This window comes from Thunnus albacares, chromosome 10 (assembly GCF_914725855.1).
Source record: "Thunnus albacares chromosome 10, fThuAlb1.1, whole genome shotgun sequence".
Classification (NCBI taxonomy): Eukaryota; Metazoa; Chordata; class Actinopteri; order Scombriformes; family Scombridae; genus Thunnus; species Thunnus albacares.
In genome coordinates, this window is record NC_058115.1 from 22806752 (window position 1) to 22832614 (window position 25863).

At 41.1% G+C, this 25863-nt stretch overlaps 1 protein-coding gene across 1 annotated transcript; it reads right to left on the minus strand.

Annotated features, from left to right (window-relative positions):
• Nucleotides 1-25671, minus strand: med12 (mediator complex subunit 12). The gene is made up of 43 exons (XM_044363106.1): nt 25518-25671; nt 24657-24761; nt 24343-24534; nt 20930-21089; nt 20582-20757; nt 19515-19625; nt 18905-19177; nt 18611-18757; nt 18337-18436; nt 18096-18232; nt 17845-17976; nt 17136-17262; nt 16685-16914; nt 16523-16582; nt 16254-16427; nt 15721-15865; nt 14672-14790; nt 13415-13558; nt 13120-13283; nt 12474-12605; nt 11985-12212; nt 11758-11902; nt 11368-11488; nt 10577-10687; nt 10381-10494; nt 10018-10154; nt 9324-9503; nt 8927-8998; nt 8673-8836; nt 8193-8354; nt 7818-8019; nt 7539-7648; nt 7256-7391; nt 6629-6778; nt 5916-6281; nt 5659-5800; nt 5340-5554; nt 5010-5084; nt 3665-3894; nt 3288-3462; nt 2124-2333; nt 656-737; nt 1-532 (listed from the first exon to the last, which is right to left on the minus strand). Exons 1-43 carry the CDS (start codon nt 25617-25619, stop codon nt 495-497), a joined length of 6495 nt encoding a protein of 2164 aa, XP_044219041.1. The 5' UTR covers nt 25620-25671; the 3' UTR covers nt 1-494.
• Nucleotides 25672-25863: the final 192 nt, after the last annotated feature.

The window sequence follows — 25863 nt, forward strand, 5'->3', positions numbered from 1 at the left end:
TTGCATTAAAAGGTAACTTTATGTCATTAAAACTTATTTCTTATGTGATACAAGAAACTCTTTGATCCCCCCCCAGGTTTCATTAACAGTATACAGGTACCCAACACAAATACAAGACATAAAAACTGACATGATTTTTTAATAAGAAATACACGAAACTGAAAAAATTGTACAAATTGAAATAAAATAAAAAAATTGCATTCTTATAATTTCTGGTACTTTTTTTTACATAGACTTTTCCATTATTAACCATTATCTGTTTACTTTAAAGCAGGATCCCTCCTTGATAATCCATGATTACAAAACTGAAATCAAGATATTTTCTGATCGTTGCTTCAGTGGTCAGAGATTGGTTTTGGTGGTCCGTTGTGCCTTGAACAGTCTTCTCTCCTAACAGCCTACACAGAACTCGACACATTCATCTGCCAATCTACAGGCCTCCACACATATCGAGTGAGGGACTTTTCTTCACAGACTACTATGAACAAGCACGATCAGTAATATGAATTGGTGCTCTGTCCTGGTTGTGTGTCTGAAAAGAGTGGGAAGAGTTTGATTATAAGCATGAAATCTGTTGTTCATCATTGTACATACATGGGAACAACGAAAACTAGGGAAATGGACATAAAATATGTCTGAAAAGTTTCTGACTTACTTGAAAGTTGCTGTTGCAGCTGCCTGACAAGAGCTGCAGTCTGCTGCTGCTGTTGGGTCTGCTGCATACCCTGTCGGGGAAACTAAGATAGATATGCACACAAATTGTTTTAAGAGAAGAGAAATTACAGTGTTTTTTTCCATAATCCATTAAACCCATTAACTACCAGTTGCATATATGTTACATTACTAATGATCATTTTGCATTAGGCAGCTGGTGGTTTCCATAGTTTTTAGTATGCCACAAAAATCAACATGTAGAGGGTAGAAACTAATCAAAAATACATTATCCTGGTTGAGACGCATGAATGTTGTCATTTTGAAAATGAAAATATAAATTAGGTCATTCCTTGTTTTAAAAAGGTCACTGTTTGGCAGCTCAATTGGTTCTTGGTTATTGGAATCATAAATTGCACAAAAATGATTCCAAAACTTTCAAGTTTTTCCAAGTTACTTTGATGCTGTAACGATATAAATAGAAAGTCGATGCTTTCTTGGAGAGCATACATTAACTGTTTCTTAAATATCAATGAAAGAAAAATAAATATTAAGACCCACATGGATCTTGTCTTGATCTTTCATCTTTGTGACACAGGCAGCGCACAGCTAAATTACTTTCCCCACACGAAATGGCCACATCAACAGACCGCTTGTGATTTGGAGCAGTTGTCACCTTTCATGTTGTGGTAACTTACGTCATTCATAACCAGCGCAGGTACAGGCGAAGAGCATAAGCCACTACACAAACTAAAACCTCAAAGCTTGGTTTTCAGGTACTACAACCAACGACTAAGAGAGAGGAGACGGAGTATGACTCAGAAGACCCTCCACTGTAGTTTCATTATGAGTTGTATACAACCCTGTCGGTGTAAGAGACTGAACTTTATCTGTCATTTAACCTGCGCTATGACTTTGGTTTGCATTCAGTTAGTCAGAAGAATACACGTTGATTGTGATATAATCTATCTCAAACATAAAAATGGGCACTTTGGAAATGAAACTGTATTTTTATGACAATGGATTTATTTTAATGGCATTGCTGACTGATTTTCTTTGCCGCTAATGTTGAGGTGAAAGATTATTTAATAAGGGCTTATAAATGGAACTCAAGTAAAGTATTTCCTTTGATATACAACTTTGAGCCTACGGTTCTCATGTTCAGAAAATAAATTTAAAAAATAGCACTGAAATATAGCTGTTTCTGTGATATGCAGAATGCTTTTTAACTGAAGTGATTACATATGACTATTAATTGGTAGTACTTTTTAAAAAAATCCTTTGCTTGCAATTTTTCCCAATTCCTGCAATGTTACCTCAAAAAGAGCACATAAAACATTGCACATCGTATCACAATTTTTGAGAAAAGCCACTGCAAAATCAAGCATTTTTGGCCACAATAATCGTAAAAAAAAAAAAAAGCAAAATCCTGGTGGAACTGTAAAGGTCACAGTCACCTGTATAGGACCTACCATGGGCTGCTGTGGGGGCAGTGGCTGCATGCCCAGGCCCTGGTTCTGTGCCTGGCCTGGTGGTTGCACCGCTGACACCTGCTGCTGCTGCTGCTGCTGCTGTGGAACTTGCTGTTGAGGAGGAACCTGCTGAGGCTGGACTTGTTGCTGCTGCTGCTGCTGCTGTTGCTGTTGTTGCTGCTGTTGAACTTGTTGGGCCTGCTGCTGCTGCTGCGGATACGAAGGAAAGAGACAACAGTTGGTGCTTGAGGAAGAGACCTGTAATTTTTGAATTTATCGTACTGACTAGACTAAAGCGCAGCTTATTCTGGCCTCTGGCAACATTACAGACCCGTTAATACTGTAAGAACTGCAGCACAGCCAGAGTTTTGCAGCCTGTGGGCAGCGTCCTTCACAGCCTCCTGCAGCCTGGACTCAAAATTAATGGTGATCCTGTTTTTTAATAGCAGGACCCTTTCAAACACCCTGCCAGAGCACCTTAAACCTGAATTTTACTTCGTCAAGGTTTATAGTTCTGCCTGGGCCCTACTAATTCACTGCATCATTGCAAAACTAGATAGAGTTGTTCATTCAGGCAGTATCTTCCTTTCACTTTATATCATGTTTACATTGTTTTACCTTCACTTTGTGATGATTTAAAACAGTAATAATGGCAGCAAAGAGATGTGTCCAGAGGTGTTCATCTATCCTGTGTTTCTTCTAGTCAGTTAAAGAGGTTCACACAAGCGAAGGCCCTTATAATTCTCTAATTCAGTGAAAGGGGTTCTTGTTTTTATCATTTGTGGTTTCAAGTTCTTTCTTTAGTTGAGGTAAGATTTGGTTAAATAAGTTATTTATATTTCTGTTTTTATAGCTACACAAGGCAATTTCATATGCCTGCAGAACCAAAGAGAAGCAAAATGTATCCGACCAATCTGAGATTTCATACCAAGAAATCATGTGATGCTTGATGTTTAGTAACTTGTCTGTTTATGCTCATAAACTCAATAATACTTTTCATGATAATCTGATTTTACATTGCTGTAAGGCACTTTTAAACTCTAGGGATACATAATTTGAAGGGTTGTAGAAGTTTAACAGCCTCCTGAGTTAGAAAGTCATCCAAAACATATCTAAATACCCGGATAAATGAATAGTGAGAGGATGAAAAGCCAAGTGACATACTCTGAGTGCTTGTCTGAGGTACTGCTGCTGTTGCTGTGCTGCTTGTTGTTGCTGCTGTTGCTGCTGCTGTTCTGCCAGCATCTGATTGGGCCTCAAGCCTGGATGGACACCCTGGCCTCCCATGTGACCAAGACTGTGCATGATAGGAGCCTGCTGGAGGGACTGGTGGGCAAACCTGAAGTTTACAGAAGAGGTAAGTAAGATGAAGCCATGTAGCAATGTATTTAAAAACAAATTTCACAATGAAAAGTCAAAAACAGCAACCCTGTAGTAATGTAATCTAATGTTAAACTGCTGCTATTTAGAGCTATAAAGCATTATTACAAAAAAAAAAAAAAAAAAAAAGCCCAACAAAACCTTTGCAACACTATACTGACCTTTGTGTGTTCTGCATATTGTGTGCATAGCCTGGGGCCTGCTGGTGAACGTAACCACTGGGCCTCTGCTGCATTTGCCTAAGAGGATCCACCACAGCTGGGTTGGCTCCTGGATGGGTGCCCTGGAAGTTTTGGTTCCCATAGGAGGAAGGAACTATACCACCACCTTGGGACGGATGCTGCTGCATTCCCATGTGTGATCCGTATGTGGTATAGCCCTGAGATATGTTCTGAACAAACAGAGACGATGTTGATCATTAAAACCACAGCAGGGAAGGCTACCGTTATTGATTTATTGATAGTCAGGATTTTTTATTCCACAAAACCAAACGAGACCTTGAGAGTACACATGTGAGAGCATGTGCAACTGCAGGTATTTGTGTTGTTTTAGCTTTTCAGCGTGGATGAGGGTGGCAAACTTTCATAAAATGATCTTTAAATGAGAGCACAGTGGACTGAATCCTGTTTAAACATCTTAACAGCTAAAATTAATTTGCATTACTGTGTATAAATAAAGGTGTACATCCTGTTTGTGTTTCCACCGCATCCGAGGAACCAGGTAGATCATGCAAATTAGACTCATGAGGAATTAAAAAATGATGGCAGCGTTTTCACACGTGAGGAAAAAAACAACACAGATTTGTCCTCTTGTTCTTTGTGTTTACTGGACTGAAAAGGAAAGATGCAGAGGAGGAAAATTAAACTGAAACTAAGAGCGTCCGTCTCCACAGTAAATCATCTGTTGAGTGTTAGACGATTATTTATTTCTGCTTTAAAATGTAACCGCCATGAAACAATCAGAAAATGTTTTATATCTCTCATTCACGGGCTTTGTTCTCACTACTACTGCTCACTCTCTTCATGCACTCTCTAGCTCACTCAACCACCACCGCCACTCTCAGCTCACGCTGTTTGTCTCTCTCTTTTTCTCTCGCTCTTTTTAAAAAGGAGTCGGGAAGCTGACGAGAAAGCCTAACTTTATTTTTAACGTTGACAAACAAAGAGAAATGTCCTCCCCTCATCCTAAATAAATACTAGAGTACTTCTTTTTTTTTTATGAATGAAGCGGTACAAAACTTGAAGCAGCCACGGTGTCTGTGTTTGACCAATCAGAAATGTTCATCCCTGCAAACCCTGCCTCCAAAGTTCCTATGCTTTTGGAAAGTACTTCCCCCAGAGCAGGGACTTTTTTCAGGGGTAACACAATCTCCCTGGAACTTAATTTAGACTCCGGTTCCTCCGGTGGAAACGCAGGTAGATGAACTGAGATCCCCAAATGGTTCTTAGTGCCTGGAGAAAGTTCCTGTATTGGAAACAACAAAGGAAGTGGCAAAAAAAGACTTACCTGAGACGCCTGCATTGAAGTGTAGGGTTGGTTGGGTGTTATTTGTCTAATCTGCTGCCCTATCATGCTCTGATTCTGAAAAGAGAAACAACAAATCAGCAAATAGCAAAGATTCAACGTCCAGGAGGTAAATTCTTACATTCCGACTTGATAACAAAATCTTTCACTCAAAACAACTACACCGTTCTCATCTTAAATAGTAAAATTAAGAAGCAATCAAACAGCAACTTAATTATCTTAATTCTGCTCCAGCTTACTAACTCCTGCTTTTGGTCAACTCTCAACCTGATTAGAAGGTGTTGCTTGATTTGTCAGTGCGGACTGACTCACCAGTCTGACCTGTAGCTGTTGGCGGAGTAACTGGCCTTGTGGCATGGTAGGCTGGGGCTTATAACCCATTGGGTATTGTTTGTCCAGTCCCATCATGCCAGGCATGCTTCCCTGCATACCAGGCATCATGCCCGGGTAGCTGGGCCGTGTGGGCATTATTTTGTTCATTGGTGCGTTCCGGGTAGGTCTGTATGGAGGATCTAAACCAGGACCTCCTGTGGAAAGAAAAATGATTTAAACCACAATCCCAGACAGTATTTAAGATGATTGCTAGACCTGTATGTCATAATGATGATGATTCAATATGCTGGGAACTTACCTGGAGGTAGAGGCTGGTTCTGTGTGTACATGCCCATGGACTGCTGGCTGTAGGGTAGCCTGCCATATGGATGGTTCTGCATCAGCTCAGGTGGCATATTAGTCCCATAACTCACACCACCTGGTGTTCGGTTCACATAGTCCTGGTGAGAACAAGGAAGAAATCAATTACTTCAGCCCAGATAATCAAATGTATACAGAGTACCGATTAGGTCAAATCATACTAATCCAAAATCATGAGTTTTAAGCCTAACTGACCTCTGTCTTGGCAGACGGAGTTTTCTTCTTCTTGTTTGATTTCTTCTTGTTTGAATCAGAGGGCACAGCGGGCACGTTCTTCTCTGGCTTCACTGCCTCCATCATCTTCTTCTCTGGTTCCTGGGAGACAGGCGTCAGTGGCTCCTCCTCTTCAGGAGGCAGGGGGAGTGGCTCCAGGTAATAGCTACGAGGTTTGGGCTTCAGGTGGGTGTGGTAAAGCAGGAAACGCTGCTGCTCCTCGAATTTAGTGACCTTTCGGTCCACACGCACCGTACCGAACCAGCCCCAGGATAGAGGGGCAGAGTGTTTGAGACCCTCAAAGACATCCCACGGAGAAATCTTCTGTTTGGTTGATACTTGAAGGCCCTGAAGGAACAAAGACACTGCAGTGTTACTTAACTGAAGATTTGCATGCACTGCATATAGTTTGTGTATCTTTGATGCAGAGAGAATGTCACTTTGCTTTTCCTGTTGCTGTATTTATTTTTCAAAATAAAAGCGGCACTATTTTTTCCCCCCTCTCAATCTTTTAACATACTTGTAAGCACATTGAAACACAATGTAGTTATGCATTTTGTGCATCAGATTTTGCACACAGAATACCAGCATACAGTTCTATTAGATCAATAAAATTCTGGTCTGACCAGCTGATACAAATCACACTGAAACTGTGTGTAACTTTGCATGTAGACATCATGGTACAAGTGCTTTACCTCCTTCTCAAAGCCAGCGATCTTGTTACCCTTGGTGTCGATTAGCGAGCCCTGAGGTTCACAGGTTATGACGTCGCGGGTTTGCTTGGGCAGCGGCAGCAGCTGGCGAACCTTTTCCAAACTTTCTGACTGCCGATCTCCAAGCTCTTTCTGTGGATACAAAATGGGATACAATATTGAAAGAGGCGATTATGAAAGTGCAAACAATGGACAACGACGCTGAACTTTTCTGAACTTTCCTTCATACCCAAGCATATTATTCAAAATCTTTGTTTTAGCTGGACACACACAAAGTAACCAGCTGATCAAGACAAATGTAGTTAAAATGAAAACACATTGCGTTTTTGTCACCCTCATTCTCTTGTGGTTGGTCACATTTTCAGCCTGAATTTTAGGTGAATATTTTGTGTTGGTTCATTTAAACTCGAACCCTTTTCATCTGGTGTTTATTTTCTCAACTCAATGCCTCCTTACTTCAGAAGAAAAAAGAAAAGAGAACGGTCCTAGACTTTGAAGCACAACAAAACCCAAAGCCAGAGTTGACAGCTATTATATGAATACAAGAATATGACATATGAATCTACACTGAATCTGAATATCTACAGATTAAACATGTGCTGTTCTTACCCTGAGCTTCTTGACCAGATTCATGTAGGCCCTCTTATTCTCCTCCATGCTGCCCTGAGAGATACTGGACATGTCAGCAGCCAGAGTGCCGTTAATCAGCACACTCAACATGTCCAACACTGTTGTGAAGAGCTCACTGTTGGAGAGAAACAAACATGAGAGCCAGGCGGATCAAGTGACTGATAATTGCTGACAACAGAGTTTGTGTTCAGGAGTGTCCAATTAGAGTAATAATGTGTGGATTGCACTTTGAAAAGGGGTTTTCTCTGTATTTGGCACTCACTTATTGGACTGCATGTCGACTGTGCCGCTGCTGATGATGTCGAGGAGTAGAACAGCCCACTCAGTGGTCTGCTGGGTGCTGCGCTGCACCGTGTCAAACATGCCTCCCACCTTGTTAGCACAGGGGAAAATGCTGTTAACATAACACGTTTGATACAAAATAGTAGAATAGTAATAAAGTGAATGCTTAATATTTTGGATGATTAACTTGTGATATGAGAAAAGTAACAAAACTAATGCTGCCTTATAAAGCTGGTTGTGGTTTTTGAGGAGCTCTTACAAGATTCAGTCGTAGTTTCAGAGCCTCGTGCATCATTTGCTTCGCCTTGCAGTCGTCCTGGTACTGGTCCTCTCTCCAGTTTGTGACAATCTGCTGTACTTGGCTGTAGAGAGAGGTGAGAAGGCCTTCCCTCTGCTCATCCTGCCCCTTCAAGCAGGTCAGCACCAAAGACAGGAATGGCTGCTGGCTCAGCAGAGACATACTGAGGAGGGAAAAAATGGAAAGTAATCGTGTTAAAGATAGCTGGAAGATTTTGTTTTTGCAGCTTCCATATCCAGTTAGTGGCACAAAATGAAAACAAAACATCCTGCCTTTACCTTGTAGGACAACCAAATAAAATCTAATCCAATTTGAGAAAACATGTTTGCCACTTACCTTTTCTGTTTTTGCCTGTCCCTCTCCTTACGTGAAGAGGAGCCCAGGTGCTGTCCTTTCTCCAGCTCCTCCCCTGCTGCCTTCAGTACATGACCCTGAACTGATGTGGGCAGCTTTGCTATCAACGGAGCCACCAGCCACACACCTGACCGCTCGGATGAGCTGAAACACACAGTGCGAACAATGTTAGATTTCCGTGCCGCTGTATGTTGGAATGTTAGCATTTTATCATTAAAATATTTCCAGGTGATTTAATTGCGAGATAAGTTAATTACAATAAATGTAAAAGCAGATTCAGTTTCATTTTATAGATGTCAAAAAATAGTAGTAACCAGCAGGCATCAGTGCAAGGGTTGGAGCCATAGTGTCTTAGCATTATTGAATGTAAGAATAAACTACTAAATTCAATGCAGAGTAAAAAATAATAATAATAATGAAAAAACCACGACAAGCCCTGAAGGGAGGCACAAAGACACACACCTTAAAATAGGTTTCATCTTGCTTGTGGTGCTGCTGTTGTTGGATGCAGAGCCACCTTGGACCGCTGCTCCATTCCCTGAGGGGTTATTGGAGTTCATCTCAGCTGATTTTTGAAAGACCTCGATTGTGGCCTTGGCTATGTTCTCCAAGAGAGAATAGAGCTCCTATTGGAAAACAAACAAGGTAGAATCAGATTCATTTGACGGGATGCACGAAAGTTAAGTCCATTGAAAACAACAGAACAGGAAACTTACATTGTTAGTGCTCTGTTTGATCATCAGTTGCAGCTCCAGAGATGACTGTCTCATCGTCCATTGGTCCATATTCTACAAAAAGGACAGAGTTTATGTTACTCACATACATTCTTCCTTATGTATAGTATTTATCAGCTGTCAAAAGCCAGTTCTGGGTATATGCACAGCTCAGTGCACTGGTAATACACTGATTCAGCCAGAAGAGGGAGGCAAACCCCCACAGTTCCAGTCACAGAAAGACAACTTAATAGCAGATTAAATGGATTTATCAAGCTTCTTTTTAACTGCGTAATCAGATATTCAAGGCTTACCCACTTGTTTGATGTACTAACTGAACCTTTTTCTTTTACTCAAAGATAGATGATTTTTTGGGCATAAAACAAAAATAGAACTGAACCTGGAGGATGCGTTTGATGCGCTGTCTCTGGGGGTTGTCACCATCATCACTGTCCAGCTGGCGGTGAGGGTAGCAAATAAGCTGCAGTAAACGTTGGGCCTGAATGTTTACCAGCACTGGGTCCTGAAGGGCACTGCTGTCCTCAGACAGAGATTTCAGGCAGCGCTCTCCAACCCACTCCTACAGAGGGGAAGACATGAAAAGGATTAAGTGGCACAAGGGAAAATGTGAAAGTGGTCAGCAAATTACATTTCCTAATGGGAGGGATTGAGTTACAGCATCTTGTTTTAATGAGCAGTACTGCAGTGATACTAAAGCTCAAGTCAGAGTATCATGAGTCATGCAAAACGATCTTAACCAAAGATGGTGGGTAGTGATATGACAAATACAGTGCGAGGGGGTCATTTCTCAGGAATAGATCCGCACATGACAGAGCCTTTCTTGGTAGAAAAAGTGTTTGAAGTCTCTTGAGACCACAGAGCATGTCCAGCCCTCTGAGCGGCTGCCAGCTCCCTTTGGCCTTGATATCTACGTGAGATAAATGACATCTGCTACTGAAAATGATCTCATTCACGCTTTTTATGACTCTTTGGCTTACTGCTTGTACAAGCGGCTCAGAAAGCTCGGCTCAGAACTGTGACACTGCGTTTTATTGCTTCCATGTCATTTACCTAATTTCAGCTCATGTTCTCACCTGCTGGCAGATGGTCTTCAGCACATATTTTGCGTATACATCCAAGCTGGCTGTTTCTATGGAGACATTGCGCCCCTCGGATATGTCGTCAAGGCCAGCGGGGTGTGACAGTCCTGAGCCCCTTAGCTCAGCATCACCTATAATAAAATGGAGAAACCAGTAAAATCAACCAGTAAAATCTATAATTAACATCACAACAGACTATTTTTACAGTATAATAATCTGCATCGATCCCATGTAGGAGGCAAATGAGACGAAACAGAGCAGAGTTTTGACCTGGAAAAGTAATCAATCCTCATCTTGATGGTTGTTTTTGAAACCGCATTTTTTATATGACACATTCTGATCTTAAAATACTCTTACCCAGCATAAAAACGGCTTTGAGGACAGCAAATACAGCTCCAACAACTATGCTGTTCTGAGAAGCAGCAAGAAGGTGGCGATCACAGGACGACCGGATACCAACTGAGGATTTATCTGCAAGACATGACAACACATTATTAGCCAAAAAGTGAAAGTTATGACAGTTTGATAGAAACAAAAAAAAGGTTTTTACTACCTGACTTCACACCGTCTTGGGGGACAGGGTTGCGCTGTGGCGTCTTGAAAAGGTGCAACAGAATCCGGCAGGTGAGTCTGGCTCCTGGCTCAGAGTCTTGCTCACTGCAGGCTGAAGGTAAGTACAGACACGCACGCATCGATTAGAGCTGAGTTTCCTCATCTACACAATCTACTACATCAAAGTCACACATGTCACACATCTAAATTTAAACCTCGTCCTAGATTTTTCATCAGCCAGGATGAAGAGGAATTTTCACAGAACTCTCGTGGGGAAAGAGGGAGTGAGAACAAAGCATTTGCCACAAGCGCGAGCTGTTGGCATGTGTGGTTGCGTTATAAAATGAGCCAAACCCAACCAAACAGCATGGCTGAATGGGGCTTTGTCTCCAAGCTGGGAGGAAAAAAAAAAGATTAACAGTGGGGAGAGAGAGGCACTTCTCTGGCCAGTGCACAAAGCACATCAAGGCTTCATGGACCCAGATCAAATATGCTGTGTTTACTCTCCTCTCTGATAGAAGTAATGCATTATACAGCTTGGTATTCCTTCCTATGAGCCAGGCTGCAAAGTACTGCTCACTCATTTATAGAATGCTTGATGGCTGTGATATTATATATTGATGCTTTGGGGTGGGCGGAGGGGTTCATGGAGAACCCTGGTGAGATTATATCACAGAGCAGACCAACTAAAGTGAACAAAGTCTTATCAACTGCCTAGTTTGAAGGATGATGATCTGATAGCAATGACATCAATACATATTTTTGTATAGCTTCAGATGAAATAATCCTTACCTGCGTTGAGGAGGGAAGGAATGGCCACACAGCGAACTAGGTCTTCAAGGAGTAGGCACTGTCTAGCGATGAGAATGGCTACAAAGGTTGCCAGGGAATCATGGAAGGACAAATCGCTAACCTGAGGGAGACGTGTGCAGAGATCAGCTTTAAAATGAATGCTGTGTGATGAGAAAAGCTGCTGTAATTTAGTAACCAATCAAATAAGAGACTTGAAAATAAATATTATAAGTGAACTGAAAGGCTGGTAAGAGTAAAAACATAGTTGTGACGTAAAGAAACTAAAGAGAACAGATGAGATCCTTCTACCGGTTTCACAAGTAAGCAACGGTGAGGGTCAAAAGCACAGGGTTCAAAAAAGAGATAAAAACTTACTAAACCACAACTTACATCTACATTACACAGCAAATCATTGAAGCCACAGTTGCCATTGTTGGAGGAGCAGCAGAGAGCCTTGAGGATGCCGAGCCACTCGGCGCTCAGAGAGCGACAATACGCCGTCAGCTCTGCGCACAGGATCCCGATATCGTTCACCCTGAAAGCCCATTAAATGACATCAAACAACAGTCTGACAAAAGAGTACAAAAATGTAGCCGTCTAAACCAAACGTAACAAACCTCTCAGGGTCTCGGTGGTCCACGCACACATCCATGAGCACGTTACAGACGAAGCTGTAGCGGTTGGCTGGGCTGTCGTTGAGGATCTTACCCACCATCGAGTGGTTGAAGTTATGTGCCGAGGGGTTGGCGATGGCCTCCATCATAAACACAGGGTCCCAGAGCATGTTGGAGTCTGACGGGTCAATATTGCAGTAGATGGAGTTCTTCACTTTGGAGCAGAACTCACTGGAAGAGAACAAGATTAACTAAAATTAAACAACCATGACTTACATAAAAGTGAAACCCTGCCATAAATCACGTGATTGAGTTGATTTATTGTACACAAACATATTTTAAATGTTAGGTTCTACACATTCCACTTTCCAAAAAAGACATCTATCCTTCAGAGATCAGTCAAAAAAGGTAACTATGCTTTTCTATTAAAGCAGAGGAAAGCGTTTATTTTCAAATAGCTGAAATAGAAACAAATAGCTCGTTTATTTATACCTGAAGATCTCGCCAAACTTGTTCTTGAGGTGACTGCAGGAGGTGTAGAGGTCATACAGGTAGGCCAAGATGCAGCGCTCAGCGGAGGAACAGTCCGCCGGGTTCACTCCTGATTTCACCACGATGCGCAGCCTGAGGAAACAATTACACACATAGTTCAACAGAAACTCCTCAGCTATATACTTAATAGTGTTTTGTTGAAACGTTACTTTTATATTTCACTTTAATTAGAGGCTTTATTTAAATTATCTCTAGTTCCAAAATTACCAGCATCACAAACAACTGTTAGGAGCACAGCTTTTGGGAATTAAGAGCCCTGTCAGCATCCGTGTGACAATAAAAATACTCAATTAAAGTAGAATGAGAAAGCCCTCAGAGTGCAAACCACTAGCAATTCTTTAGTATGCAGTTACAACCCAAAACATCCTTTTTACTACTTTAATTATAAGTTTAACTGATGCCTTCACCCTGCAACCATTCCTTTAGGCTTGGAATCAAATCTCTGTTTCTGTTCATTTTGACAATACATGGTGTGATGGTGAAGTCTACGGTGGTTCACCAATGCAAATCTAAGCAAGTCTTTACAAAACTGAGATTTTTTTTGAGGTATCCTGTAGACAAACATCAAGGCTTATAAGTGACATACCCATCAAAAACCTGTGCCGTCTGCTCAGGATTGAGAATGAGGCAGGAGTGGTACCTCCTCAGCACAGCCACGATACACAGACACAGGCTGGTGGTGTAGCTTCCCACCAGGCTGGACGACTTCAGCAGCAACTCGGCTTCCACCAGACTCAACTCATTCAGAAGCTGCAAAAAACACACACAATGTATTTTCGATATATATATATATATATATTTTTTTTTTTTTATAACAACGATGAATAAAACAAGATTCATTTGGATTTATTTATGTACATAAGTGATAAAGCTGTCCATACCTGAATAGCAAAGTCTATGAGGCCACTAATGTTGAGGGAGTACTCCATGAGGTCAAAGATGAACTGGATGTGCTGGACGAGAGGCAGGTGATAAGACATCCCTAAGGCAAAGCTGGTGATCTGTTCCAGCACATTTCTGGACACCTGCGCACAAACAAAATATCAGACATTGTTAACATGCAAAAAAAAAAAAAAAAAAAAAAAGCAATAATATCTCCAGTCTTGGCTCTGACTGTGAGCGCCCAACACAACAATATGTTTTCATTCTGCAGAGCTCCAACAGAGACAGTCTACATGTAAAATAAGCAGAAACATGCGGTGATGCCAAAATATTTTGTCAGCTACAGAAATGTTGTTGTTGTTAGAGGGAGACAAGCCAGACGAATGAAGGCAAAAAACAGCCAAAAAGGTAAAAATGTAGCCATTCAAACAGTCGTAAAAAACTGGGTACAAATATGTCTTTGCTTGCTTTGACAGTGCCTACTCCTTGAAGACTCCATTAAAACATGCACAACATTTTCAAGTACAAATCTTATCATATTTTATGCTATACAAGCTTACTTCAGTGGGTTTAGTTTCCTACAACTCCTACAAATGTACCATAAGCACAATAAATATTTAAATATTTTTGCCTTTCAGAGTCACATTAATATAAGAATGAATGCAAAAACAACCACGATGTTCCTGGAAAAATGTTCCTATACATCAAAGTGACTAATAAATAAAAACTTTTAAGGGCCGATCACTGAACTTTCTCAAACAGCTTTTGGCCTCTTGAGACTTGTTAAATGGTAAAAGTTCCACACAGACTTGACCCTGGAATTACTGCCAGCTACATTTTAATTAAAAGCACTTTAATAATGCAAAAAAAAATAACGCTTTATGCAAATGAAATTGTATCATTTTTATAATATAAATCATCCATTGTCTGTTATTGTATTGCATCTGACGTTGAAATGTATTCTCTGTTACAACCTCTACAACTGAGAAACCTAAATACGTTATGTTCTGCTGTGTTTTCAACTTACGCAGCCACTTGAGTCAATTATCCATTCAAATTGTATTCAGACATCTCACAAGAGAAATCAAATTATATTCAAATTACATTTACATTCAAATTAGTCACCTTAGGAGGTCTTTTGTTTTGGGCTGCTTCTATTAATAAACCCTTTGAGTAATCCCCAAACAATTAACTGATTCCTATATTCTCTGAAACACACATGAGGACATCTAAAAATGAATTTTGTCTGGTCTAACCTGGGAGGTGACCTGGTGCTGGTCGAAGTGGGAGAGGTGCTGGAATTTGGAGAAGATATCCTCAGCAGTGGGAAAGGCCTCCGGCTTACTCCTCTTCCTCTTTTGTCCTTCCTCCCCTCCTGTGTATGTGGGAAAGAGAGGCAGGGAAAAAAATAAAGAGAGGGAGCAGCAACTCAGCGGTTTTCTTTCCAGTCTGCCGAGTAGGCCAGCCGTGAAATCAAGTTAACCCAATGGTCTGTTATCTTATTTCCAGCCTCCTTCGATTTGGCAGCTTCGCTGCAAGAGAGAACGCTGTAAAGTAACTGAAAGCGAAAGGAAAATTTCTCATCGAAGAGAAACACAATCGTGAGCTGAAGGTCACCATCGGCTCACAGGAATGTACTAAAGTGTCATAAAACACTCCAATCTATGCAATTATAACTCTGAAAACCCTAAATCACCTTAATAAGGTCACATGTATATAAGATAAAGTGGCTGTGAACAGTTGAGAGCTATTAGCATAGAAATTGGATGAAAAGAAGATTGAGTGATGCAACCCCCCAGGGTCGATAGAGCAAGGGGGGGGGGGGAAATGCATGTTCTCTTAAGAAGGGCAGGGGAAAAGGGAATACAAATGAAAAGTATTCAAAGAGGCAGAGTTATTAGGGGGATAACAGCTGGAATGGCCACAACGGGAAAGAGAGAACTCAGCCTGCATGTGAACAATGTTTTACAAACATTAAAGCATGACAAAGCTCCTGCGGTCCACACTGCTGTCTGGAAAAACATTATCTCTCTCATATGATGTACATGGATTACTCTGCAGAGAGATGCAGGGGGGAAAAAAATCACTGAAATAGGGGACACTATAAAAACTTCAAAACTGGCTCCATTTACATCCTTAAACATGAGAAATAGCTGAAATTAAAGTGTAATCTTAAATGACAGTTTGCTGCCAGACAAACTGCATGCCCACAGCTAAGCTAATGTAAAACATAAGTAAATGGGAAATGTGGGATGTTAAGCAATCAGTCATGGGCTGATAAAACTGAGAAGCACAGTTAACGTACCTGTTTCTGCTGTGCTTTTGCGGTTGAGCACCTTCAAGATATCTTTGGTAATTTTCTTGATGGTGTGTCGTGCCTCGTCTCTCAGTTTGCCCACACCGTAGAGGACCACTAACCGCTGGTTGCACTCGTGGCTGGCACTCTCCTCCTAAAGACAGGGGGGGGGGGAAAAGATCCTTATAAAACTGGATGCACCTGATAACCTGATCAGCACAGCAAAACCGTAAGAAAAATAAATTGGAGGCATATATCTTCAGCCACCAGATCCGATAGGGTTTGAGGAGTAAAGTTACCCTTAAACACATCTAATGTGTTTTGTAAATTATAACTTGGAAAAACACTCAGCCGCTATCAGGAAAACATATCGATATTAAAACAAAAGTGGCTCATACAGTATGTATTTGTAAAGCAGACTCAATTTAACTGGCCAGTATTACAAGAAATTACATCACTAACATGATTTTTAAACTCTCAACTATCAATATCGACCTCAAGAGTTCAGTAACAGACTTCATGCGGGCTGTGATTGTTCTTACCTGAGGAATCGGGAAGTGAGTAGCATACTGAATGTGTCGGGGTTGCTCGTACAGTTGAGGGAAGGCGGGGTCCATGCCTTTGTCTTTACAGGCAGCCTTGCTGTCCTGCTCTGGGGCAGGTTTCTCAGGAGAGGGGCTCCCCTTAGACTCGCAGTGCATCGGAGGAGAGAACATCTGCAAGGCAAGAGGAGGCAGAGATGACTCTGAGGAATGCCATAATATATCCCACTTGGTTCCAAACTAAATTTATGCACGAATACCATGTCTACCTCGTCAAAATTAGCGCTGGAGTTGTGATCGATTTCCATAGACTCCGACAGACCGGTATCCTGTTGAACAAACAATAACCATATGTTACCCTTTTGCCCCCCACACATTGTACTGCTGCACAAATGACTCATCAACACCAACAACAGACGCCTCCGACGTGCCTCCATTTTGACGCTGCTGCCCGCGTCCTGCTCCTTGCGTTCTGATTCATCGGAGGGCTCGTCGCTGGGGGAGCGCGGGCGCGGCAGGTGGGAGTCGGAAGCCAGGTCACCTCGGGAAATCAGCGTGCACATGTAGATGTTGTGGGAAAAGACATCGTGACGGATGAGCTCACAAAAGAGCAGGACCAGGTTGGAGAACTCTACTCTTTCACTTTCATTCCCAGGCTCCGCTACACAAGAGGAAAAAAAAAGAAAAGGATTTGAATAATTTACCAGGTTTCCCTCACCAAATCATTTATAATAAATACGCACCGGGTAATAAAATAAGAGGCAAAGACAAAAGGATATAAAACTTCTTTAATATGAGATCAAGTTTGACACATTTAAGAATCACAGCCGCAGGAAATGTGATGGAAAAAAAAAAAAAAAAATAAGAAAAACAGAGACTCACTCAGTGTGGGGGCCTGAGTATCGAGAAACTGTAGCAGCACATCCTGAAAGACTGGTAGTGTGGCAGCAGAGAGGGAGCCGGATGACACAGAACCCTTCTCATCCACCACCTCTGACTCACCACACCTCTGCAAACAAACACACACACACACACACACACACACACATACCAGACAGACAACACAGAACAAACAGTCTTTGAGTGCTAAATGTAGAAAATCTATTTAAAACTTCGCTCTGTTTAGTTCGGTTTGTCTACAAATGCCACAAAATATGAATTATGGAGTAGGAATTTCAAATATTATTGCAATGTTTGGGGTTATTAGTCAGATCAACCCTGCAGTAAATCATATAAAAGAATCTTACAGACTCATGATAATCTATTTTAGTGTAATATAGCTAGAGATGCTGTCAACTACTGTTTTTTGCATGCACATATTGGTCGGTTGATTTGTAAAATACAAACCTATGCAGACCAACATCAAACACTGATACTTTAAGTCGCTATTTGAGTGCACTATTTACAAATGTTTAAAAAAAATGACTTGGTTAGAGGTTTATAACCTGCAGTGATACAAAAAGAAAATTTAGTTGTTTGACACTGATCACTTCTAAAACAGGTGAAAAAGGTTTCATTTTGAAGCTGTGGAAAACAAGCAGGAGATTGAACCGTGTAGCAGTGAGTCAGTAGGGGGTGGTGTGCCTCTTACCTCGGCTTCTATTTCAGCCTGTCTCTTTTCCAGCAGCTTGGCCACCACCATGGCCCTGTGTCTGCCAGAACGCTTACAGCACACTGCCCATTCACAAAGCAAGGTCACCACCGCATCGTCATCTGGCGACATCTGGACAGAAGCAGGCGTTATGAGACAATACGGCTAAAAATAGAAATCACTTGGTGTCACTTTTTGGTTTTTTTTTTAATCTGATGATCACAAGTCACAAGGGGTCAGCGCAGACATACCTCATGGCCGTCTTTACTCTGGCCTGAGCCAAATATTCGGTTGTACAGGGAGTCCAGGGAGTTGTTAAAGTCAGACTTCTCAAAGCTGTGGTTGTCTAAAACCTCCAGGGTGTGCAGAACCCTCCCGATGGTGAACCCTGGCAAGAGTTTACAGAGATAATTTCAAACATGCACGCAAACCTCTTCTCGCGAGCTGTGAACAGGTGTAAGCAGAGATAAAAAAAAAGGACGGTTTTCTAACCTGCTGTAGTCTCCTGGCACTTATCAAATGACCACCTGAACTCCACAGCCTGGCCTCTCTCCTTAACTTGCTCTTCAATTTCTCTCAGCTTTGCACGTACCTGCAGCGGAAGAAAAAGGTGAGAAAACATTATCTTAACATCTGACAGCAAAGGAGAAAACTGCCATGACACCTTTGTGCTGCACACAAATATTTACATTTCGTCTTGGAATAAATTAGCAGTCCCCGTACTCACTTTTGTGTAAAGATTTTTACACAAAAACAAGGGAAGTACCTGCTGAGTAAAGGCGGTATTTCCCCCTGGCATTGGTAAGCTTGAAGGGGCGATGGGCAGGAGGTCAAGAGGGGAACCAGTCTTGTTTCTGCTGTCTGTCAGAGAGTAATGCCACACCAGAGCACTAGGACAACACAACACTATGCTCTGATGTGACAATAAGAAGAACATAAATAAAAAAAAAAAGTGGAAAGAAAAAGTAGAATTACTAAGTGAGGCTGATAATTTATCAAAGCAAACAGAATCCATGTATCAATTATATATTTAAGCTTAGTCAAAATAAGAGCATAATACCTGTAACATGCAGCTGAGGCCGAACACCAGGGGCCGGTGCTGCGGGCAGATGTAGAAGTCTGTGAAAGGTGTCTGCGGCTGGTTCCCTCCTGCCGGCTGGGAGGTGGGAGTGGGGGGTAGGGCGTTACCTTGCTGCGCCAAGATGCCATGGCCCGGATGCCCTCCTGCGCCGGGGCCCAGGCTCCCGTCGCTTAGCAACAGGTTGAGGCGGCGCGTGCAGAAGTAAGCCAGTCTCCGTGACAAGTAAGCCGACTGTACAAATTCCCCTGAGTACTGCGGGACGGGAGAGATTCACAGCGTTACCCACACTCACTCGGTCAAGCATCAGTCGGGTTTGGTAATAGAAACAAAATTAAAAAGGTTGTGGGCCCCGGTGGCCACTGTCAGCAAAGGTCAACGCTGCCAAAATACTGTGGATGAAGTTCATGATAAACTGTTGACAGCTGTAGAAGCCTGTCACACCACAGAGCAGCTCTGAGATATGTAACTGTTAATAGCAGTATGAATGTTAAGCGTGTTTCCCCAAATGTGATCCATCAGAGCATGAGTGGTGATATGAGACTGAGGTAGAGATGCTGAGGTGACAGTGAATAAATATGTTATAGAATACCTGTAGTAAAAGGGGCAGGAGAAGCCTGAGAAGCTCATCTTCACCCGGTCGGACCTTCTCGAAGCACTCCAGCACCCATGTCAGGAACTCGTGTCTGTCTAGCATACCATCCTGAACACAGAAACAACACGGAAGTGCATCTTTGTATTAGGTCGGTGACCAAAAGAAGTACAGTGTTTACAGCATGAACCGTTCTCTGACTGCAGCATGTTATGAGCTCCATCTTCACATCAAGGAAACAGGTAAATCAAGTTAGGAAACTCAATCAGGAAAAAGCAATCCAGGATAATTCCTGCAACTAACAATTTGCATTATTTATTAATCTGCTGGTTATTTTGTTTGTTAATCAGTTACTCGTGTGGTCAGGTTATACAGTAAGACAGTTTGTCAGTCCAAAATACAAAAGATATTTAATTTACTATGAAATTCAATTAAGGAAAGCAGCAAATTCTCACAAATGACCGGCTGGAACTGAGGAATGTTTGGAATTTTTACTTTAAAATAGTTTAAACTGTTAAAAATAGCTGATTACTTTTATGTTGATCAACTAATTGATTAAGTGACTTCTGGCGACAGCTCTTATAAATTCATCTCTTGAATTACTCTCCCCGAATGTAACAGGATTACTTAATTACTCAAAGGAGAAAAACAATTTGAAAGAATTTGTTTCAAAGTTGTACATTCTGCTGCAGACATGGGAAACATTTTTGCCACTTAAGTTGCATTTTCTCCTCTTAAATGTCTTAATTTCCCCTGTGATACTCGCTGCACAGCTGCTGCCTCTTTAGCGAATCGTTAAAGCTTCTTCTGTTGTTTTGTACAATATACTTGTCCAATAAAAAAATTAGTCGAGGAAGAATTATTTACTTTGATAGCTAAATGTTGCCACGATGCATCAACAGGTTGCAACATAATTTCAAAATTGTACATCTAACACAAATAATGCTTGTTATGAATTTTTTACACTACTTTGTTACTGAAAAAAGTGAGTAATGTGATTAAAGTAACCTTTGACACTGTGACATGTTAAACACTGTTCAGCGTGAGACTTAACAGACTGAACTGACCTGAAACATGAACATGGCTAGCTTCTCGTTGTATTCCCACTGCTTCATGGCCGTTTCCACGTCAGCAGGAGTGGCTGGTAGTGGTGAGCTACAGCCTTGACTGGGAGACTGCCGGTAAAACTCAGCCACCTTCTGAAGCTGTTCCCACAGGTACTTAGTAATGATCTGGGTCCATTCTACACAGACACACAAAATGTATTTTAAAGCCACAGAAATCAAATTAATGGCAGCACATTTTCTACTCAAAGAAATCATGTAACATCCTGTGAAAGTAAGCATCTTTTAGCTCAAAAATTTAATGGAAAAATGATTCAAAACAGGTCAATGTTTCCTGCATCACTTGCTTACCTATGCAAGGGTCAATCACATGCCTCTTCTTGACTTTAGTTTCTGTGATGGCTGCATGATACGCACAGGTCATCTTGATCATCCATGCCGAACGCATGACAGGGACCGAGTACTTGGCCAAGTATCCAAAAACCTCTTCTTTCTTGCTAAAGATTGGCACCTGTGATAAGGAAATATCATCTGTGTCAGTAATGCTGAGAGAAACAAGGCAAACACAAGGAAGATTCTCAAAACAGCACAAACAACGAGAAAAAAGAAAGCGAGAAGAGCTGTCGGGAAAAAAAAGCAAGCTTTATGTAAACAAAAGAAGAAGAAAAACATATATATATGTGCATACACATTGATATAAAGCTGCTAAAACTCACATGAAACAATAGAATCCAAACATAAACAATATTAGCATTTCACTTGAAATAAATATAAAGGATCATAAACAGACGGCACATTTGATTCGAGGTAATTTATTCAAGTTTTCTGCTTGATATGACAAGAACAGAGTTAACCACTTTTCAACCAGCTGACTGAGTTCAATACATAACACTAGGCTTAACTACAGTCAAAAAATGCTGAATAAATAAAACTGTAAACATAAGATAAATCCTTGTTTTGAAAAGTCTGTTGCAAGAAAAAAAACAAAAAAACATTTTAGCTAGATGTATTTTCCTTTCCAACACTGTTTATTCTATGCATGAAGTCGCTGGATGAAGCAGCTGGAGAGGAGCGGTGCACTTGTGAACGTGATCTGTCAAAGTCAATAATACAGAGAGTTAGAAAACATTGTTTACTGTTGTCAGATGAAATATGCATCTACCTGTGCATGTAGGAATAAAAGAAAAGCTCTAACACAAACTACAGGGGTAACAGTAAATGATAAAGGCCTTTCATCCACACATAAATAGAAAAGCTCACCTTTAATTTAGCCTGATGTACTCAACATTCAAAATCTATCTGCTGCCATTTGTAAGAAGCACATATTGAGAAATTAATTTGCTGTGAATGAACAAAAACACCTCACTAGACAATCTATAAATAATAGATTTTCAAGTTTTCAAAAATAACAAAGCAGAAATAAAAACTGCTGCCATGTAGTACAGACAATGACATTCACCGTGTTTTAGTTCAATACAAACAAGACAAACAATAGACTTGATTTAGACATAAGCCAGTGTTTCCTCTTTATTCGTTTAGCAGTGGTGCATCACCACAACAAGGGAATTACCACCACTGCAAACATTATGTATAAACATTGTAATTTAGCCTTAAGGTTATCTATAATTAAACTAAGTGCATACCAGATGCTTTAGAAGTAATGATTATATAATAATTAAAAGGATTTTTAACATTAGAACCTCCACTTTAAACATAACTTAGACACAAACAGCAACAAATATGAGAAAACTAGAATTATTGCCCAAAGCACCGCAGCTGTATTAAACACTGCAAGCACCAATTGTTCTAACAGGGAAAAGAACAACTACTTAACTTACCTCCACTGAATTGTTCTTGTTTAGTGGTGTTGAACTGAATCATCCAGGAGAGTCGCACAGTTCAGCCACCGTTTTATCGCCACGTTCATTTGTTCTCTTCTTTGCTTGCACATAAATGATATGTAAAATTCTCCAAATGGTCACGTACACGTCGGGATCCTCTATACTTAACCTGCTGGCTACGTCTGCACAGGATGCCCTAGTAGAAAAAGTCTATCGAGCTTTACTAAACCGCAATAAGTGGTTAAAATTCAAAATTTAAATTTAAATTTAACTGGAGCAAAAATTTTGAATTGCCAGTTAAACATGCACTAATATATGAAGATTTTAGTACTGGGCAATATCAGTTTTAACAGTAACACAAGTCTCTCGCAATACTTGCCACCCTGTAAAGGCCGATTCATGGTTTCCATGCTCTGCGGACAGCTGTAAACTTGCATGTGGAGACGCATGCGGTTCAATACACACTACAATCGGCAGGTCTGCGGATACAGACGCGTTCCACATGTGCGCACTAGAAAACGAGGTTGCAGCCACGATAACTTTACAGAGTTGTAAAATCCAGTCTGAACATTACGAACATCTGATAAGCCTTTAAACACAATGATATGTTATCCATATTTTGTATTCGCCCGCACCAACACAGACCCTTTGTTTTACACAGGACTGTTTTCAGTGTGAATGAAGCCGAGGAGTTCCTGTATGTTGCAGAACAACAAGAAAAAGTTAAAAAAAATGGTGTGTGCGACAGCTTAATGAGAATAAGAATACAGTACATACATTAAGTAGACGAGACAGGCATTTCTGTTTGTTATTCTAGCGCATGTGCTGTTGGCTCACTTGCAGTGTGTACGGTCTGCACGGTCTAAAATTTTGGGCCCTCGCAGACATGGGCAGATGACAAAATTAACATCATGCAGACCAACGCCAAAGCAGAAAGCATAAATTTGCCTTTAGACTATAATTCTCATCATATGCCAGAAAACGCAGTTTTTTGGAAGTTCTTACATCTAAGGTGACAAAAAGGTTATGCCTGGTCCTTTCTAGCAAACTATGTAGGACATCTTAGACTAAGCTTGACAAGCTCACACTCAGCTGACCTTTATCAGTCTAAGCTGTATTTTGTCAGGCTCAGCCGTATTCAGACTCAGCTGTGATCTGTTCAGGCTCGAGTTTTCAACCCAAGGCACAGTTGAGCCCAGTCGTGTTAGCAGGATAGCATAGTAGCATGTTACATTTAGCATTTGTTAGGAATGGTAGCATGCTAACATTTGCAATGTTAGCATGTTATAATAGAATTTACCTTATTTTGACAGCCACTTAATTACCGGCAAAATTGAAAATTGCATTTTCCTTAGTATTTGTATCAAATTAAATTACCTAGTATCTGTTTGTATTGTTGTTTATTGCTTGTTGTCAATGTGAGCCAGGTAACACAATTTTGTTCTGCTGTGCACCTCTAGAGTGCAGTTTCAGAATTACAATAAAAGTTTACCTTGAACTTAAACCTACCAAGACAAGATATATAAAGATGTATGTTTTATCAGTGGTGGTCAGTGTGGGCGGGAAAAAGTTTGACCCTGAGGAAGACTGATGGGCACTGAATCGTGAAACCGCAATGATAAAGGCTTATTAACTTTGGTGAATCCGTTCCCTTACTTGTGGACATGGGTGGGAAAATGCTGGGTTCAAAAATCTACACCAGTGCTTCCCTTATGTAGGCTGTGGAAATTAACAGGAAGAGGAAATCTGACCATGTAAAGAGAACTGGTGTTCAAAGAAGAGACACTGGTACAATGCAGTAGATGAAGCCAATGTGGCACCTTGTTTTCTTCACATGTCCATAATATATTGCCAGTTAAACCAATATAAAGAAAACATTAATTAGTAAAGAAGGCTTTTAGTGTTTTACACCCATGGTCTTACCTTTTTTGCCAGCTGTGTTAGAGGTTTAGTCCCCGCTAAATCTGTGAACCAATTATTGATGGAGCTCTGTGACCGTGCTGTGACGAGCCAGAAATTATCCTTCTGGTTGACCTGTGGCTTACGCTTCCCCGTGTCTGGAAACGTGTTGTAACGCAGCTTCTCAGCAATGATGCTGCTGAAGTTTGAACTGATCTGTAAAGCATGGAGGAAAAACCTGTTTGATGGCCACATCGATCAAACTACTCACATAAAAATACAACACGTATCGGGCTGGGTAGAACCAGAATTTCTTTTAAAAAACACCCATGTTTTACCTTTGAAGGGTTGAAGTTGACATTTTTGGCACTGCCATGTTCATCACCAGACACAGCCGGCTGATTGTTGAATCCTTGCTTCACATTCAGTGCAGTCAATTCATCCTGAATAAAACATTGATATCAGCACAAACTTCTTAGTGCTAAAGTACAATATCATATAATTTCTGTTCTCAGTTGAGCAAATGGTAGTTTGAGAAAATTAGGTTGAGTTTATCTGGGTTTGCTGACACTAAGAAAACAAACGTAACTAAAATGAAATATTACTAAGTCATAAGATATATTTGCATCAACGTAGATAGGATATCCCTGAGGTAAAGCAGTCAGTTTTCCATTTGCATCAACAGATTATCTCAAGTTAATAATAGATCAGGAGCCAACAGCAGTGCTCAGCTAGGCCAAAACACTGCTGCTTAAAATCTAGCACGGATAGTTTATTTCATATTTAGAGAGTGAAGGGTTCAGCTGTGCAGGTTTAGCTAATTCGCTGTAAGAAAACATCAAGCTAACAAACAATTACTAATCACGCACAAACCAAAAAAAAAGGCGACGCATACTGTTTTCCATCACAAACCGAAAATGGTTGCAGATGATTTCAAACTGGATAGCACTGGCCAGCCGACGAGCTAGCCGGGAAAACTCCATTTCTAGTGAACCGGTTGTTTTCCAAGTAAGCTGACGAGCTAGCTCACAAACTGACAACTAACACAGGAGCTGTTCATTGTTATTGCTAGGCCCAAATCGTCTAGAAGGCTTGCTAAAGAGGCTAGCTAGTGTTAGCTTGAACAGCTTCTTGGCTGGAAATTTTCGTGCCTAAAACGTTATCGCTGCACTTTTAGTTTGTACATCGTAAAATCTGACCTCTTTTTGCTTTGGATCTTGAGGATAAACGTCCGGAGGGCCGAGCCGGGGCCGCTTTAATGGCCGGTGTTCGTAACTTAGGATCCCGAAAGCAGCCATCATCCAGCGGCATCACAGCCAGGGCTTTCCTCCTCCTCCTCCTCCCCGCAGCCTGAACACAGAGCCACGGCCACTCTCACTTCCGGCTACGGTTCGCCCCCAACTTCAAAATAAGAGTCCTCTAGGCCTACACATTTCTGCAGCAAACACAAAACAACAACAATAATAGATAAACAATAACATTAAAGGACAAGTCTGTCTTAAAACAACAGTCAGGTGCCCAAATGAACACTGAAAGAGGGTTTTC